Below are 16488 nucleotides of genomic sequence, written 5' to 3' on the forward strand. Positions count from 1 at the left end.
AAGACTGCTCCAATTTCACCTTCTCAGGGAGGCCTCCTCTGACCCTCCCACTAAAACTATCAGCCTCTCTCTCTCCCCTTTCCGGCTTGGTTTTTCTACCTAGCACTCTTCGTCTTCCAACATACTCTATGATCAGGTTATTTCTTTCATTATTACTGTCTGTCTCTTCCATTAGAATGTAAGAACGTTAGTAAAGGCAGGGATTTACTCTTCATCTACTACTGTGTCCTGAACAAAATGGTGCCCGGTGTTTAGTAAGTTATCCAGAAAAAAATTAAAATAGCAGTTATGTTCTTTAGTTTCCTAAGGTTCAATTTCTTAATTGCCAATGAAAATATAAGAATATAAACTGGACACTTGGAAGGAAATTCTCACCCTTCCAAATTACACTAAATGGCTAAAAATTTTGTGGCTTAAATCCAAAGCAAAATAAATCAAAGTAATAGATGAAAAATGCAGTTTTTAGCAACCACTCCTGCTTGGGGGGGTGCCAGGGAAAGCTCTGGAACACCTTTGCAGGGAGCATTAGCCGCGGCCCACCGGGAAATCATTCTGCTTACCTGCTTAGCGATGGCTTTGCTGTCGAGCTTGTTGTATACCTTCCGGATTCTCGCCACTGTCAAGGCGGACACGGACAGTGCATAGAGGCCGAATGACACCTTTTCCTCTGGTACTAATGACACAGGAGACGGGACCATACCTTCAGATTTTGCATCTTTACCTTCAAAAGAAGAATAATTCTTTTCAAAATTATCAGCTTTTCTTTGATCCTAAGACAATTTTTAAATTCTTATCATTATTTATTTATTCTTTTTCTTATCACCATTTTTAAATGGGTAGCCTTGAAAATCTTTTAAAGTGGAACAAGGAGCTAAAATTTAGAAACTGTTTTACTTAATTTTCAGCTCTTCATTTATTTTTTTAATTAGAAAATAAGGAAAAACCACCCAGTCACAAAGCTTTGCCTGGAGAAAGAAATGGCAACCCACTCTAGTATTCTTGCCTGGGGAATCCCATGGACAGAGGAGCCTGGCAGGCTACAGTCCATGGGGTCTCAAGAGTTGCACATGACTTAGCGACTAAATAACATAAAGCTTTGCATCCCAAGTTTTACTCTTAAAATATACTTAATATGTAGCACAATGTAAAGGAAGAAGAAGAGTTCTAAGTATTACCAAAGGAATTACAAAACACTTTCTCTTGGTTCCAAGGAACAAGGGAATGAGTGGAACACCTGTGAACTTTGTAGCATCAGGTCTCCTTCCCAATGAGAGCTCTCATATATGCCTCTCTTTATTCCTTAAGTCGGACTTCCCTGGTGGCTCAGACGGTAAAGCGTCCGTCTACAATGCGGGAAACCCGGGTTCGATCCCTGGGTTGGGAAGATCCCCTGGAGAAGGAAATGGCAATCCACTCCAGGATTATTGCCTGGAAAATCCCGTGGACAGAGGAGCCTGGTAGGCTACAGCCCATGGGGTCGCAAAGAGTCGGACACGACTGAGCGACTTCACTTTCACTTTCTTTCTTATTCCTCTGGTAGACACAGCAGAGTAGTTCCGAAGAAGGTGACTTATTGTGAACCTCTGCTTTCTCACTTAAAAGCTGTGTGACTTACACATCTCTGCACCTCAGTTTCCTCAACTGTACAATGCGGATGGTAACAATAGTCCCTAAGTCCTGGTGTTTTGAGGAGACGAATGGATACTTGTGAGGGGCCCAGAACAGCTATGTCCTTCTTGGGTATCAATTTATTCAGCACATATTAAGTGCTCAGTCAGTGTTAGCTATTATTAGATATTATCTGAATCAAGAAACTAAGTGAAAGCAAAATTACATAGTCATAGTACTATCATCATTCATAGTATACTTGTCCCAAATATACTTAGAACTTTGGCAGAATGATAACGAGGGAAGGGAAGGTAGCATCTGGAAAGAGCGCTACCAAAGAACTGAGCTTAACATCAGCGCTCTGATTCTAAATTCCTTTTGGAATAAAGGATAACAGGAGTGGACTGCAGGAATAAAGAGACGAGGCAAACTGATGCTAACTGGTCCAAGCTAAAGAACGTTATGTGTGTGTTTGTCAGACTCTTCCTTCCTTCCTTTTCCCAAAGGACATACACTTTAAATGGCTTCATGTAATAGGAGAAATGACAGAGAGAAGAAGGTTGGGGTTAGACTGTTGGAAGTATACACCCACATCTTGGAGCCAAGAAGAGAAAATGGAAAACTAGATCAGACGTGAAGATCAGACATGAAGACAAGAAACAAGGATGGACGGGATGATTAGTGGAGGAGAGCATTTTGAATAGCAGAGAGGGGTCAACAGTTTCATGCTGAACGCAGAGGAGAAGGCCCCTTTATTAGACAAATGTAATGTATAATCTTATCTACATGTATGCACTTATTCACACATTTATATCACAGAAGGTAAGTCTTACACAATTTTAAGAACAAAGAATAAGTTACTCACATGGCATACATACAGCCTGAAAGCTTCCCACATAATTTGGTCCTAGTTCATAAATGGTAGTAACATTTGAAGGAGGTAATACTTCTTCTAGAAAGTGTGTAGGTCCCAGGCGCCAAACCAATGAAGCAATTTGGCGCTGGGCAGGCGGAGTACCAATGTAGGCATAGACTGTGCTAACCACTGGTGGATTGGCAGAGCCTGAGCCCCCGGGAGTACTGTGAACATAATGAAGCTGTAAAGAAAAGGAAAGCAAATTTGTGAGATTCAACCCCAAATACTGTCACTAGGAAAATAACCACTTTTCAAATGTAGGTTTTCATTATCCCAGGGCCATACAACTTTACAAATATACAAATGCTGTTGAGTCGGGAAAGGTAAGAGCAGGCCAAGATTCTAGAAACTGACGTGCAAGACGGAAGTTTGTAACTAAACTCTGTAAAACAGATATCAACCACCTAACCCTAGAAAGGGCAACAGACAAATATAGGGACCCTACTACTCTCTGGTTTGCAAACAAAATTAATGATGCTGTTGTGGAATTTTCAGGTTGATATAAAAAGAACTTTCCAACTATGGTTAGGCAGGCAGTCTTACAATTAGTTATAACACTTGCAATGTGAGTCTGTTGAATAAAATTGTATTGTGTTTTATTAAGAATGAGTAAAGTGCTATACAAATATTAGAAAATTGAGTATTAAATAATTTATGTTGTTACTGTCATTCAGTTGCTCCAATACTTTGTGACACCATGGACTGCAGCATGCCTCCACCGTCTCCTAGAGTTTGCACAAACTCATGTCCATTGAGTTGGTGATGCCATCCAACCATCTCTTTCTCTGCCACCACCTGATCCTTTTGCACCTCAATCTTTCCCTGCATCAGGGTCTTTTCCAAAGAGTTGGCTCATTGTATTATGTGGCCAAAGTATTAGAGCTTCAGTTCCAGTATCACTACTTCCAATGAATATTCAGGATTGATTTCCTTTAGGAATGACTGGTTTGATTTCCTTGATGTCCAAGGGACTCTCAAGAGTCTTCTCCAGCACTACAACTCAAAATCATCAATTCTTCGGTGCTCAGCCTTTTTTTATGATCCAATTTTTACATCTGTATATGACTAATGGAAAAACCATAGCTTTGAGTATATGGACGTTTGTCAGCAAAGTGATGTCTCTGCTTTTTAATATACTGTCTAGGTTTGTCATAGCTTTCCTTCCAAGGAGGAAGCACCTTTTAATTTCAAGGCTGTAGTCACTGTCTGTAGTGATTTTGGAGTCCAAGGAAATAAAATCCGTCACTGCTTCCACTTTTCCCTCTTCTAATTCCCATGAAGTGATGGGACCGGATGCCATGATCTTAGGTTTCTGAATGCTGGGTTTCAAGCCAGCTTTTTCAGTCTTCTCTTTAGTTCTTACTTTCTGCCATTAGAGTGGTATCATCAGCATATATAAGGTTGTTGATATTTCTCCTGGCAATCTTGATTTCAGTTTGTGATTCACTCAGCTTGGCATTTTGCACAATGTACTCTGCATATAACTTAAATAAGCAAGGTGACAATATATAGCTTTGTTGTACTCCTTTCCCAATTTTGAACCAGTCTGTTGTTACTAGTTCCGGTTCTCACTGTTGCTTCTTAACCCACATACAGGTTTCTAAGGAGCCAGGTGAGGTGGTCTCATAGTCTGATCTCTTTAAGACTTTTCCTCTTGTGATCCACACAGTCAAAGGCAGATGTGAAGCAGAAGCAGATGTTTTTTTGGAACTCCTTTCCTTTTTCTATGATTCAACAGATGTTGGTAATTTGATCTCTGGTTCTTCTGCCTTTCCTAAATCCAGCTTGTACATCTGGGAGTTCTTGGTTCATATACTGCTGAAACCTATCTTGAAGAATTCTGAGCATAGCATGTGAAATGAGCACAATTATATAGTAGTTTCAACATTCTTTGGCATTGCCTTTCTTTGGGACTGGAATGAAAATTGACCTTTTCTAGTCATATGGCCACTGTTGAGTTTTCCAAATTTGCTGACATGTTGAGTGTAACTAAAATGTTAAATGCTGTTAAAATACAGCATCATCTTTTATGATTTTATTTTTAAAATTTTTTTTCTTAATTTAATTTTTATTTTATATTGGGGTATAGTTGATTTACAAAGTCATATGAGTTTCAGGTGTACAGCAAGGTAGTTCAGCTACATGCATACATATATCCACTCTTTTTCAGATTATTTTTCCCGTATAGGTTTTTACAGAGCATTGAGTAAGTTCCCTGTGCTATAGAGTAGGTCTCTGTTGATTATTTATTTTATATAAAATAGTGTATATGTTAATCCTAAACTCCTATTTTTTGTTTTTATTTTGAATTAAATTAGATGACAGGAGACATAGATCTTTTCAGTAATTATGATATACAAAGGAGCCCATGGAAAGACATTTTTTGAGTGAAACAACTGAGGTTGAGTGCATCTAACTTGTTCCAGGTAAAGTTCTGCTCTGGTGAGTTTGCAAATTAGATTTTACCCCAGGGCTGTCTGGGCCCTAAACCTCTTTCCTTCTGTCACACAACACCTTGTCATAGAAGAGAGACCAGTGCTAATATAGATGGAACATTTAATAACATGTTGATTAAATTAGTCATAGTCTGTAGTAAATCCTACCTAGTTTATATTTCAAAGATCTTTTCCATGAGTTCTCCATTTCATTCTAAGGGAATGAATTCCATTCATGCTTTTCTAGGGAAATAGTTTTTTTCTTTTTTTCTTAATGTCCAATTTTCCTTTTTTTTTTTAAATTTTTATTTTTATTTTATTTTACTTTACAATACTGTATTGGTTTTGCCATACATTGACATGAATCCGCCACGGGTGTACATGAGTTCCCAATCCTGAACCCCCCTTCCCACCCCATATTATCTCGCTGGGTCATCCCCATGCACCAGCCCCAAGCATCCTGTATCCTGTATTGAACATAGACTGGCGATTCGTTTCTTACATGATAGTATACATGTTTCAGTGCCATTCTCCCAAATCATCCCACCCTCAAATACAGCATCATCTTTTATGATTTTAAATAGCTCAGTTGGAATTCTGTTACCTCACTAGCTTTGTTCATAGTAATGCCTCCTAAGGCCAACTTAACTTCACATTCCAGGATGTCTGGCTCTAGGTGAGTGACCGCACCATCATGGTTATCTGGGTCATTAAGTCCTTTCTTGTATAGTTCATCTGTGGAATCTTGCCACCTTTTTATAATCTCTTCTGCTTGTGTTAGGTCCTTACCATTTCTGTCCTTTATCAAGCCCATCCGTGCATAAAATATTCCCTTGACCTCTCTTTGTCATGACCCATCTGTCTTGGGTGGCCCTGCATGGCACGGCTCATAGCTCCATTGAGTTATGCGAGCCCCTTCTCCATGACAAGGCTGTGATCCATGAAGGGGGTTATAATTTATACACACAGTTTAATCTCAGTGAAAAATATATTTTTAGATTTGAAATTATACTACTGTTTACTGACAAGATGCTTAAACTGTCATTCAATTATTACAATAAACATATCATTATAGAGTGTAAGAGATCAGGAAATCAAGTAGCTTCTTACAGTACAGACAGTTCTCATCTGTTGACAAGTGTGTACAACATTTCCATAGATTGTTTTGTCTTAACACTGTCCCAGCTTCAGATCACATCTATTACTCTGTACATTAAAGAACAGCTCCCTGTGATGTTAAGAGTATGAGTATGAAGACCAACATTTGACCTAAAGGTTACTGTGACTTCCCACAGGCATAGTGATGATGATGATGATATCAATATATCAATAATAAATTTCCTACTTCACAATCCTAGAAGTTAGACATTTTTACTTTCAATAATATTAATACTAAAAATAATGAAGGAGCAACCTTCTAAAAAATCTACAAGCCCATTTCAAATGCAATCCTGTATACAAAGAAAACATGACTATTCCCATAGAGTTTGTTTCAGGATTTATCATGTTGAAACAATGTCACATGTATTCAAAGGCAGCCCATTTCACTACTTTTTAAACTTCAATTCAGAAAAAGGCCGAATTCATCTTTGTTGTTTCTTTCACGTGATATCTCTATAAAAATGGATACCATCTTTTCAAAGTTAAAGAACTTTAAGAGCTTGCTAAACACAGTTCGGTAGAAAATAACATGCAAAATTCATCCTGACTTAAAAAAGGACCTTTGGATTCTTTACTGGTTACATCAACTCTCTGGCCTCTCTTCTGAAAACTGTAGGACAGCTATCGAGAGTAATGTGTATGCATTCATTCACTCAACAAACAATAAGGAAATACCCAATATTATTTTCAGGGACTAATCCTGTTGATCTGAAAACAAATATGAATAAAAACAACTCAAACTCTAAAGGAAAACAGAATCTACTGGCCTGCACACAGTAGTAAAAATGAAGTGACAAAACAGTGTGGTTATTGTTTATTGAGACATCTAGGGGTTTCCTCTTGGCTCAGCTGGTAAAGAACCCACTTGCCAATGCAGGAGATGAGGGTTCGATCCTCGGGTCGGGACTATCCCCTGAAGAAGGAAATGGCAGCTGGCTCCAGTATTCTTGCCTGGGAAATCCCACAGAGGAGCCTGGCGGGCCACAGTCCAGAGGGTTGCAAAGAGTCAGACACAACTTAGCGACTGAAGAACAAGAACAACAAATCTGGTTTCCAGCCATCCATCTGGTTTCTCTATAGTGAAAAAGCACTTACCAATCCGGCAAGTGCTTGTCCTTCAGTGCTCTTGTACTTTCCTTGTCCTTCAGTGCTCAAGCACTGTGCTAGTCACTAACATCTTCAGTACCTTGTAACACCTCCTTTATTTCTAACAAAGTGACATGAATTAGCCAGCCACATGACTCTCACAGACTGTTTTCAATGGGCACTGAAGGACAAATTAAAATTAAGCCAGTATTTAAAAAGAAATACCCTTGCAAACACACACACAAATGCTTTGCACACACCACTGAACTGTCTTGTAAGGTAGGTTTCCGAGCACGCTCACCTTCACGGTGCTGACAATCTGGCCATCGATGTAGAGAGCGGCAGTGCTGTTCTTCAGCATCCCTTTGCTCATCACCAGAACCAGGTGATGCCACTGTCCCTCAATGATCAGTTCTCCACAACGGAAGCGAGCACAGCATGGCAGAATCTCATAGAAAGAGGATTCTTCACTAAAATCATCAACTGAAGGAGGAGAGGGAAGAAATTGAAAACTCATCATCATCCTCATTTTAACAGTTATTCACACTGAGACTTCCACTCTTTGTTGGGCTAATATCTTGCTGTTGTGCTGTCACTAAGTTGCATCTGACTTCTGTGACCCCATGGTCTGTTTCCTGCCAGGCTCCTCTGTCCATGGGATTTCCCAGGCAAGAACACTGGAGATGGCTGCATTTCCTTCTCCAGGGGGCGTCTTCCTGACCCAGGGATTGAATCCATGTCTCCTGCTTCGGCAGGCAGATTCTTTACCACTGAGTTACCTGGGAAGCCCAGACTATTATGATGATGATGTAAATAAAAATACCTTATTCATTGAATAACTTAACTGTAGTAAAAAGTAAAACCTGGGATATATTTCGCTCATTTCTGCTCAAGATACATAGTCATAATCAAAGTTATGATAACTAATGAAATGAAAAATAGACTGCAAAATAAATTTATGACAGATAAAAGAGATTAGTTGAATACTACCCATCATAGTCTGTTATAAAACATCTTTTAAAATCATAGTTTAGACATGCATTCGATTATAGAATTGGTTAGAAAAATAAAGAAGAAAATTAAACAGTTTATTTTTGCTTTATGTTCTGTTCAGTGATACAAGGGGCGCAACTATTTGTTCTTACTTTGTAGTTGTACAGCCTTGACCTTTAGCTGATGACTGTTGGTAACAAAGTGATTTGTGGAGTGGAAAAATTTTTCTTTTTTAATTGGAAAGATATTTTCTTTTGCTCTGGGGATCTGCTAACATTTGCAATCATTTCTTGACTCTAGTCTGGCTTGCCTCTGCTACCGAGTATGTTGCCAAATCATGCCAGGATATAATGGGTTAAGTACTAACTTAATGCTAAAGTAGTTTAAATTAATTTGTCTTTTATAAGAATTCAAAAGAAGATGGGACAGCAGCAGAAATCCAGATGTTAAAAACTCATTCCTCCCCACAACCCAAGAAAACTTTTAAAAAAAGAGCTAATCTTAACCATTTACCTTAATGCAGACCCAGTGGTTTTCAGGACAAAATCATATAATATACCGACAATTAAAAGTTTGTATTATTTGAAGAAACAAACACAAATAAAACATCATACTTTTGGAATCTTAAAATATTTCCATACACTGAAAAGCCAAGATTTTATTTTTAAATGATGATTCAGAGTATACATCTATTGATGAGGTCTAGTGTCAGGGACTAAGGGATGCAAAAAAAAAAGAGAAAAGGTATGGGTGAAACCAAGAACTCTTCCCTCTCCCTTCCCTGGCTAACAGACTGAATCCTCTTGAGAGTTGCAGAAGATGAAAATTTTTTCTGAGAGCTTCACATTCTGACTCAGGCTTAAACTAAGATATACCCAGAATTCAGTGGTGTTTCAGGATATTTAGTGAGCCAACTGGTTCTGACAACTTTAAGTTACCTAGGCATCTTAATGAACTGTAGCTATTCAGAGGATAGATGCTTATAAAAGTAATATCGTTAATATTACTAATGTATATGTTACTACAATTTCCAATGATATATTAACTACTGTAGTCTTATAAATTATATTCAGTGAATGATATAGTTAGAAAACATTTTTTCTTGAAATATCCCCAGACCCAATCCAAACTTTTCTATTAAATTCTATCCTCTTTCCAAATCCTCCATTATTATTCACTTAACTCATTATTCCCTTTTCAATTTTTAGGTGGTAGGGTCCAGATTACAAAAATTGAAGTATCATGAGTGGGAACTTAAGACTTCTGGTAGGATAAACGGACAAGAACAAAATAAAAATTAAAATCTATGAAGTCCAGGTAAGTGGTAAAGAATATAAACAAAGGCTATGACAGTGGGCACAGGGAGGAAAGGAAAATTCAAGCAACATTAAGGAGGGACAGTAGAGTAAGACTGAGTAGAAAGAGGGGTAGCTTCCCAGCTGAAGTTTCAAGGATGATTTGTGGTATTTAGATAGGATAGCTTGTTCCTTGGAAGGAAAGCTATTACAAACCTAGACAAGATATTAAAAAACAAAGACATCACTTTGCTGACAAAAGTCCATATAGTCAAAGCTATGGTTTTTCCAGTAGTCATGCATAGCTGTGAGACTTGGACCATAAAGAAAGCTGAGTGCCAAAGAATTGATGCTTTCAAACTGTGGTGGCTGGAGAAGACTCTTTGAGAGTCCTTTGGACAGTAAGGAGATCAAACCAATCAATCCTAAAGAAAATCAAACCTGAATATTCATTGGAAGGACTGATGCTGAAGCTCCAATACTTTGGCCACCTGATGCAAAGAGATGACTCACTGGAAAAGACCCTGATGCAAGGAAAGATTGAGGGCAGGAAGAGAAGAGGAGAGGAGAGGATGAGATGGTTGGATGGCATCACCAATTCAATGGACATGAGTTTGAGCAAACTCCAGGAGACAGAGGAGAGGGAAGCCTGATGTGCTGCAGTCCATGGGGTCACAAAGAGTCTGATACAACCAGCGAATGAACAACAAAAGACAGGATAACTGCTAATGAGGCTGTTATTCGGCAAGACAGGAAAACAGAAGGAAATGCAGATTTTAAGAACAAATATTTCTGTTGACTTTTATTCACATTAAGATGTCTAGTGCACAGTGAACAGATGAGGACAAAGCCTGGAATACAGACAAATTAAATAATTTTAACTTCATAATGTCCCTGAAGTTACAAAGGCATAATGCTAACAGAAAATTGATGTTTTCTCATGAAAAGCTGGTTGAGTACAAAGACTAAACATAAAAGCTTGAAGAATATGAATTTTAGGAGGAAGATGGAAGAGAAAGCTGTTGAAGGAAACTGCGAGAGAGGTCAGAGACATAGCGAAAGAACAGAGGGAGTAGGTATCTCAAGACTGGAGGTAGTCTTAATTAGGAAGAAAATAGAAACAGAATCAAATGCCACAAAATGGGCAAATAAAGGATTTTAAAGCAATTCCTGTATTGATGCCTAACTCTGTGCTGATTGTGGTTAAGAATCCTAAGACAAGAAGCCTTACTATCTAACTGATGAGTTAATATTCATATTCAATTAATAAGTGAATAGTGACTACAGGTGAAGCGATATATGCTATTATTTTAATTAGTTAAAAGACAAAATTAGATGATAAAAAAGAGGTATGTTTATATACAAATGCTTACATTCAGAACAAAGAAAATTCAGTGAATTGATATTTCGATATTATTTTATTTGTATCTTTTGGAAGATCTTTATGAATGCCTTGAGTTTGCAGTCAGCAATGTAATGGTATGGCATGTTAGAGGGAATTAAGAGAATTAGGATTATTAAATGGTCAGTATTAAGCCTTGAAGGTTAGCAGTGAATAAAGTAGTTAAAATGTTATTGTGTCTAGCACAGAGTGGCACATATGGTAGGCAGGTGCTCAATGAATATTCATTAGTCAAGCAGAATTCACAGCCAATGAAAATCCTTACTAAAATGTATTAAACAAGCATCCTGCTTTCCTAGCAAAAGCTGTGATTTCTTGGCGAGCAGAGATGAATCCTTATTTTAGGACCTTTCTCCACTGTTTTCTATCTAAGTCTCTTTTGAAAGTGAAAGTGCCCTGAAATTTCACCAGTAAACAATCTTCAAGCTATCATATAAGTTATTCTATTCTATAATAATTTAAATGAGAGAAGAATTACCACTGGACCTCAAAACTGAATATTAAAATGAAGTTTGGTACTTTTAATAATTGCCAGGAATCAAAAAGAAAAAGACAGATACTGACCATAATTTTGGAGTAGTTCCTCTTTGGTGGAGACAATCAGAGACCGATCTTTTGCAGAGAGAACTATGGCAAGGCATACATAATGGTGCTCAGAAGAATTTGCTCGGCGAACAACAGTAAGGAGTCTGACTGGGTGGTTACTGGGAGGAGAACTAAAATGTTCAATGCAAAACCAGCTGGAGTAGCTTAAGCCAGATGGAGGAGGGAAGAATCGTTCGCCTAAAGTGAAAATAGAAAAATAACAATGAGAGAGTTTGTGTTAACTCATATTTGTATTTGTAAAAGGTGCCAGAAAGAGCAAAATCTCTAGATAATATATAGTCTACTGAAAAAAAAAAAAAAGAATCTCATAAGCAGAGGAAGTAATACTTACCGGAACCAATGCCGCTGACCACGGCCCCATCGATAAGACCTGTTGTGACAGCATTGTTTGTAGGGGCATTATGAGGAGCCAGACTGGGCAGGAAGAGGCAACTATTAAGTAAAAGATAAAGTACATTTTAGAGGGCAACTGTTTTCTTCTCTTATTGCTATGTACTTACTACAGTGAAATAAACTACCATTATTTAAGGGTAATCAGAGATAAGAGATTATGGAATAAGTCTGGATGCCTAACAAAGTCCTTTCCTTCTTTTAATTATGAGAATATCCAAAGACACTTAAAAAAATCATATTATAATTTGCACATGCTAAAATGCACCAATGTATAACCCTATTCAAGATATTGGAACAATTTCATCATCATATTTTTAGAGAAAGTTCCTTGTGGCCCTTCCTAGTGAGTCACTCTCCTAACACTGTTCTGATTAGTTTCACCCAGTCCCAAATGTGTTTTAATTCACTGTCTGATAATAATCCACAACAATGTTCTTAAAATACAATTTATGTATAAGAATCCCACAAAAAACTAGCACAGATATAGATCTTTTAGCATTTATATCGATTTTGAGGCTAAGTGACTTTATAAATATACTCTTCTAGATTTGCTATAGATTTCTTTTTTAAAAATGATTAATATATTTTATTCTAGAACCTATAAGCAGAGGAGTGTCTCTATTTTTTTTTTTCTTTTTGGCCTCGCAACTTGCAGGATTATCAGTTCCCCAACCAGGAAATGAACCTGCCAGCGTAGTGAAAACCAGAATCTTAACGACTAGGCCACCAAGGAACCCCTCCCAGACTCTTTATTGTTACCTCCACTACTATAGTTTTTTTTCTGCCACTTACAAGTATTTATTCATTTAATGTGATAGTAACTGAATATGTATAATGTGTAAGCTAGTAAGTTAGGTCATTTGAGGGAAAAAAATGATGACAAAACCTAGCCAAAGATCTTTAAAAATAATTTTAATTTGTATGTTATCTGTAACTTTATTGTACTAAATTAGGTGTTGATAAACATTTTCTTGAGCAGGCCTGAACATCAATATTTTATGCTTTGCAGACCAGATAGTCTCTATCACAATTTTGTCCTCCAGCATGAAAATATTATAAATAATATATATATATATATAAATGAATGTGGCTGTTAAAATGAAACATAATTTATAAAAAAAGAATTTTCAAATACAGATTTGGACTGTGGACCTTAGACTGCTGATTCCCATACCATACGAACTTATTTAGCATAATAATTAAACATAATTAAATCTAAAAACTTTAAAATAACATACTCAAGAACTCAATCATTTGAAAATATATAGCATATACTGTATTGTACTTGAGTAAATTTAAAACCAAAGGTCTATTTGTCAAAGGCAAGACTGAGGCATAAAATAATATAAGGTTTGGCTACCTTGCAGATTTCTTACCCAAATCCTTCAAGGGATGTGTCAAATTCAACAAAAGCTGGAGTAACTGATGACCCGTGAAGTCTGATGTCATGTGGGGTTGTCATGGAGACCAGACACTTCACTCTGGTCAGGGGTACAGTGCTTCCTTCTGCAGATTTCACTAGACTCTTGCTTATCCGGTAATGGTTATCTTCATGTAAGCTGAAAACATTATCCGAACCCAGACCTTCCATGGATGTGACCATACTACCTGTAAGCCAAAGAAAATCTCTTGGGAAGAATACCATGTAGATTTCTAAAACAATGACTTTAACAAGACTGATTAATTTTTAAATACTACTCTTTCAGTTTCAATCTACACAATAATTTTACTTCTAAAGTCTAAGTTTTAATTTCATTTATGTTCATTTTAAAACTTAAATATCATCATTTTTTACTTTGTTATTTATTACTAAAGCAATAAAAACACTGCAGAAATGCTGGAAACTACAGAGTACAAGTATAAATCAGATAGAAAAAGAATAAAAATCACCAATGATCACTATCTAAGCCACTGGTACAATAAAATTTAATTATAAGCTACAATTAATGATGTTCATAGAAACCAGATTATACTTTTATTCCACCAAGTTATTTAATATTTATCTTTGAGAAGCATTATAAAGGAAACAGTTCATTTTTCTTATTAAAAAAAAAATCAGACATTAATAGCAGAAACTTGCTCCTCCCATTTTCTCCCCATTTTTGATTCTTCTAACTATTAAACATGTGATCACAAAAATACTTGAATTGAAAAATCCCTATATGAATGCGAATGGTAAACCATTTAAAGAACAAAAAAATAAATTTTATACAAGCTGTTCTATTCTTTTAGGAATACATCACAAATGTCATGGAGAAAATATTCTCTCTCAAGATGAAGCCTATGAATTTACCTGTTTTCCTCTTAAAGGTGCTAACCATTCAGGCAACCATAAATATCCTTCAGTATTCTCTTAGAGAAAGGAACTATATTTTTCAGTTCTAAGCAATTATGTAAAGTACAAAAACAACAAAAAATATATAAACATGCAGGGGATGTATATTAATTGATAAGAAAAACTGAAATACCCTCGTCTTCCAATAAAACTGTGTTCGAACACAAAAGATCTTCAGGTTTCCAGAACACAGTATTTGCTCATCACTGATAAACCACAGGAAATATTAAGGTTGAAATAATGATTAAAGGCTGTTCAGTCTCTTTGATTCTCACCTGCAAAAAGGGCTGAACTACATCCTTTAAGAATGGGCATTCTAATTTAAAAAAAGAAAAAGAGGGAAAAAAAGGGCATTCTACTCTTCTAAGTTTTATTCTTTCCTGCTTCACTAGTAATGGTCACTTCAATTCATCAACACAGAAGCCTTACCTATGGCTAATAATCAGACAAAATAAACTGTAATATTAAAACCCAACAAATTACAGAATTAATGCTGGGAGGAAACCCAGGGCAACTGAACTCTCTAGTGAGAACACTCTCCCCAGAGCTTGTGTGTGGATGGAATCTGGTGCTTTTCCATGGTCCATGATGGACAGGTAGGCAGCTCCTACATTCTGCTAACACACCCTTCCATTATCCTTCTATAAAGAACTTCTATTACTTGGAGTCTCCTCATTAGCAATCCTAACACAGCCCTCTCTGTGAAACTGTCAGTTATTTTTTTTTAAGTATATTTTTATTAAAAAAATTTTTTTTAAGTCTTTACTGAATTTGTTACAATACTGTTTCTGTTGTTTACGTTCTGGTTTTTTGTCCATGAGATATGAGGAATCTTGGCTCCCACATCAGGGATTGAACCTGCACCTCCAGCTCTGGAAAGTGAAGTCTTAACAACTGGACTACCAGGGAAGTCCCCCATCTACTACGGTTGGCATTTCACTCCCCCTTCTTCCCTGTACTAACTCTTGCCAGTGTACTGCGGGATGTCAACCTAATACCCCACTTCTATGATCACCTTTCCTCCAATGAGCTTCGCCTCTGCTTCACTCCAGAGCCAAAATTTGGGCACAGTCCTCTTCTTTGCTTGTCTCACTACTCCAATTTTGATTGCTATTATCCTATCTCCTTCTTCCAGTGCTCCCATTCTTATCCTCTCACTACATTTGCTTTTCAGCCAAGCCACTCTTCCCCCTCCCAGTGATCTGTTCCTCTTCTCCCAGCCTCGAACTAGCTTCTTCCTCTATCTATCCTATTCTCCTTGGTGTAACTCCTCAACTATTTTTATTAGCATTTAAAATTTCTTGTTCTCCATGTCCTCCCGCACCAATTGTCTTGCAAAGCCCCAGTCTTTTAATAGTCCAACCAACCACTCTGGCCCAGGGAGCAAAAGTTAATTGAGAAAGGCAGAGAGAAATTATGGATCCTCTGAGAAAGAGGCATTCCCTCTTCCAAACCAAGGGTTATTCTTTACATAGTACTCATCTCTGGATGTTGCTTACATCAGTGCTTCTCTGGCCATCCCTATCAACTGCTTCTCCAGTCAATCAATGAGATTTATGCTTTTCTATTTAAATAACAATGAACAAAACCCAACAAACCCTTTTATTCCATAGTCGAACTTCTCTTGAAATAATATTCATCCTCTACAGGATTTTCATTTATAAGATAAACCCAGGAAAGGGAATTTCAAAAGTCAACTTACTTCTCATCTCTGGCTCAAAACTCAGTGAACTTGGTTTGTGGACCCTATATTGTTTTAGCAGTTTTTTGTCCCAGGCACCACAATTTAATGGACTTGCCAAACGCAAAAACTCCCTAAAGAAGAGACAAAGCAAAGTTATTCCTTGACTGAGAACATTATATAATTCATAAGCTAAGCAAACAAAAAAGTGATTTAACGAATTATAAGAAACCAAAAATGCTAAAGCAATCCAAACAGTTTTATAATACACAATGTTAATTTTATGTTTTAATCACAAACCATTGAAAAGAGCATAAAATATTGTGACAACTTAGAAAGTGAAAACTGAAGAGCATGTTCTGCTGGAATGTGATGGGTACAAATATAGTGAAATGTTACAGGATTATACAAATAGAATCCCTTTATACCTAGTCATTTACGGCATCATGTAAAAGGAAAAAAAATAAAATAAAAAAGACTTTTTTGAATTTTCAAGTCCCTACAGCAATATACCCAAACATTTAGAAGTCAGGTACCCTTTGTCAGTTTTTCACAGAGAGAGCGCAATATAATTAGC

General features: G+C 37.0%; 1 protein-coding gene across 2 annotated transcripts in view; it reads right to left on the bottom strand.

The window, feature by feature from the left end:
* Nucleotides 1-16488, bottom strand: part of WDFY3 (WD repeat and FYVE domain containing 3) — a 250563-nt gene that overhangs the window by 104286 nt on the left and 129789 nt on the right. For both annotated transcript variants that reach the window (XM_040237260.1, XM_040237261.1), the window contains exons 17-23: nucleotides 15933-16045; nucleotides 13272-13503; nucleotides 11834-11934; nucleotides 11461-11679; nucleotides 7508-7689; nucleotides 2474-2705; nucleotides 561-721 (exon numbers count right to left, since the gene is read on the bottom strand). In XM_040237260.1, coding sequence (XP_040093194.1) covers nucleotides 561-721; nucleotides 2474-2705; nucleotides 7508-7689; nucleotides 11461-11679; nucleotides 11834-11934; nucleotides 13272-13503; nucleotides 15933-16045 — 1240 coding nt within the window. The remainder of the gene's footprint in view (nucleotides 1-560; nucleotides 722-2473; nucleotides 2706-7507; nucleotides 7690-11460; nucleotides 11680-11833; nucleotides 11935-13271; nucleotides 13504-15932; nucleotides 16046-16488) is intronic.

This window comes from Oryx dammah, unplaced genomic scaffold (genome assembly GCF_014754425.2).
Source record: "Oryx dammah isolate SB20612 unplaced genomic scaffold, SCBI_Odam_1.1 HiC_scaffold_3, whole genome shotgun sequence".
NCBI classification, from domain to species: domain Eukaryota; kingdom Metazoa; phylum Chordata; class Mammalia; order Artiodactyla; family Bovidae; genus Oryx; species Oryx dammah.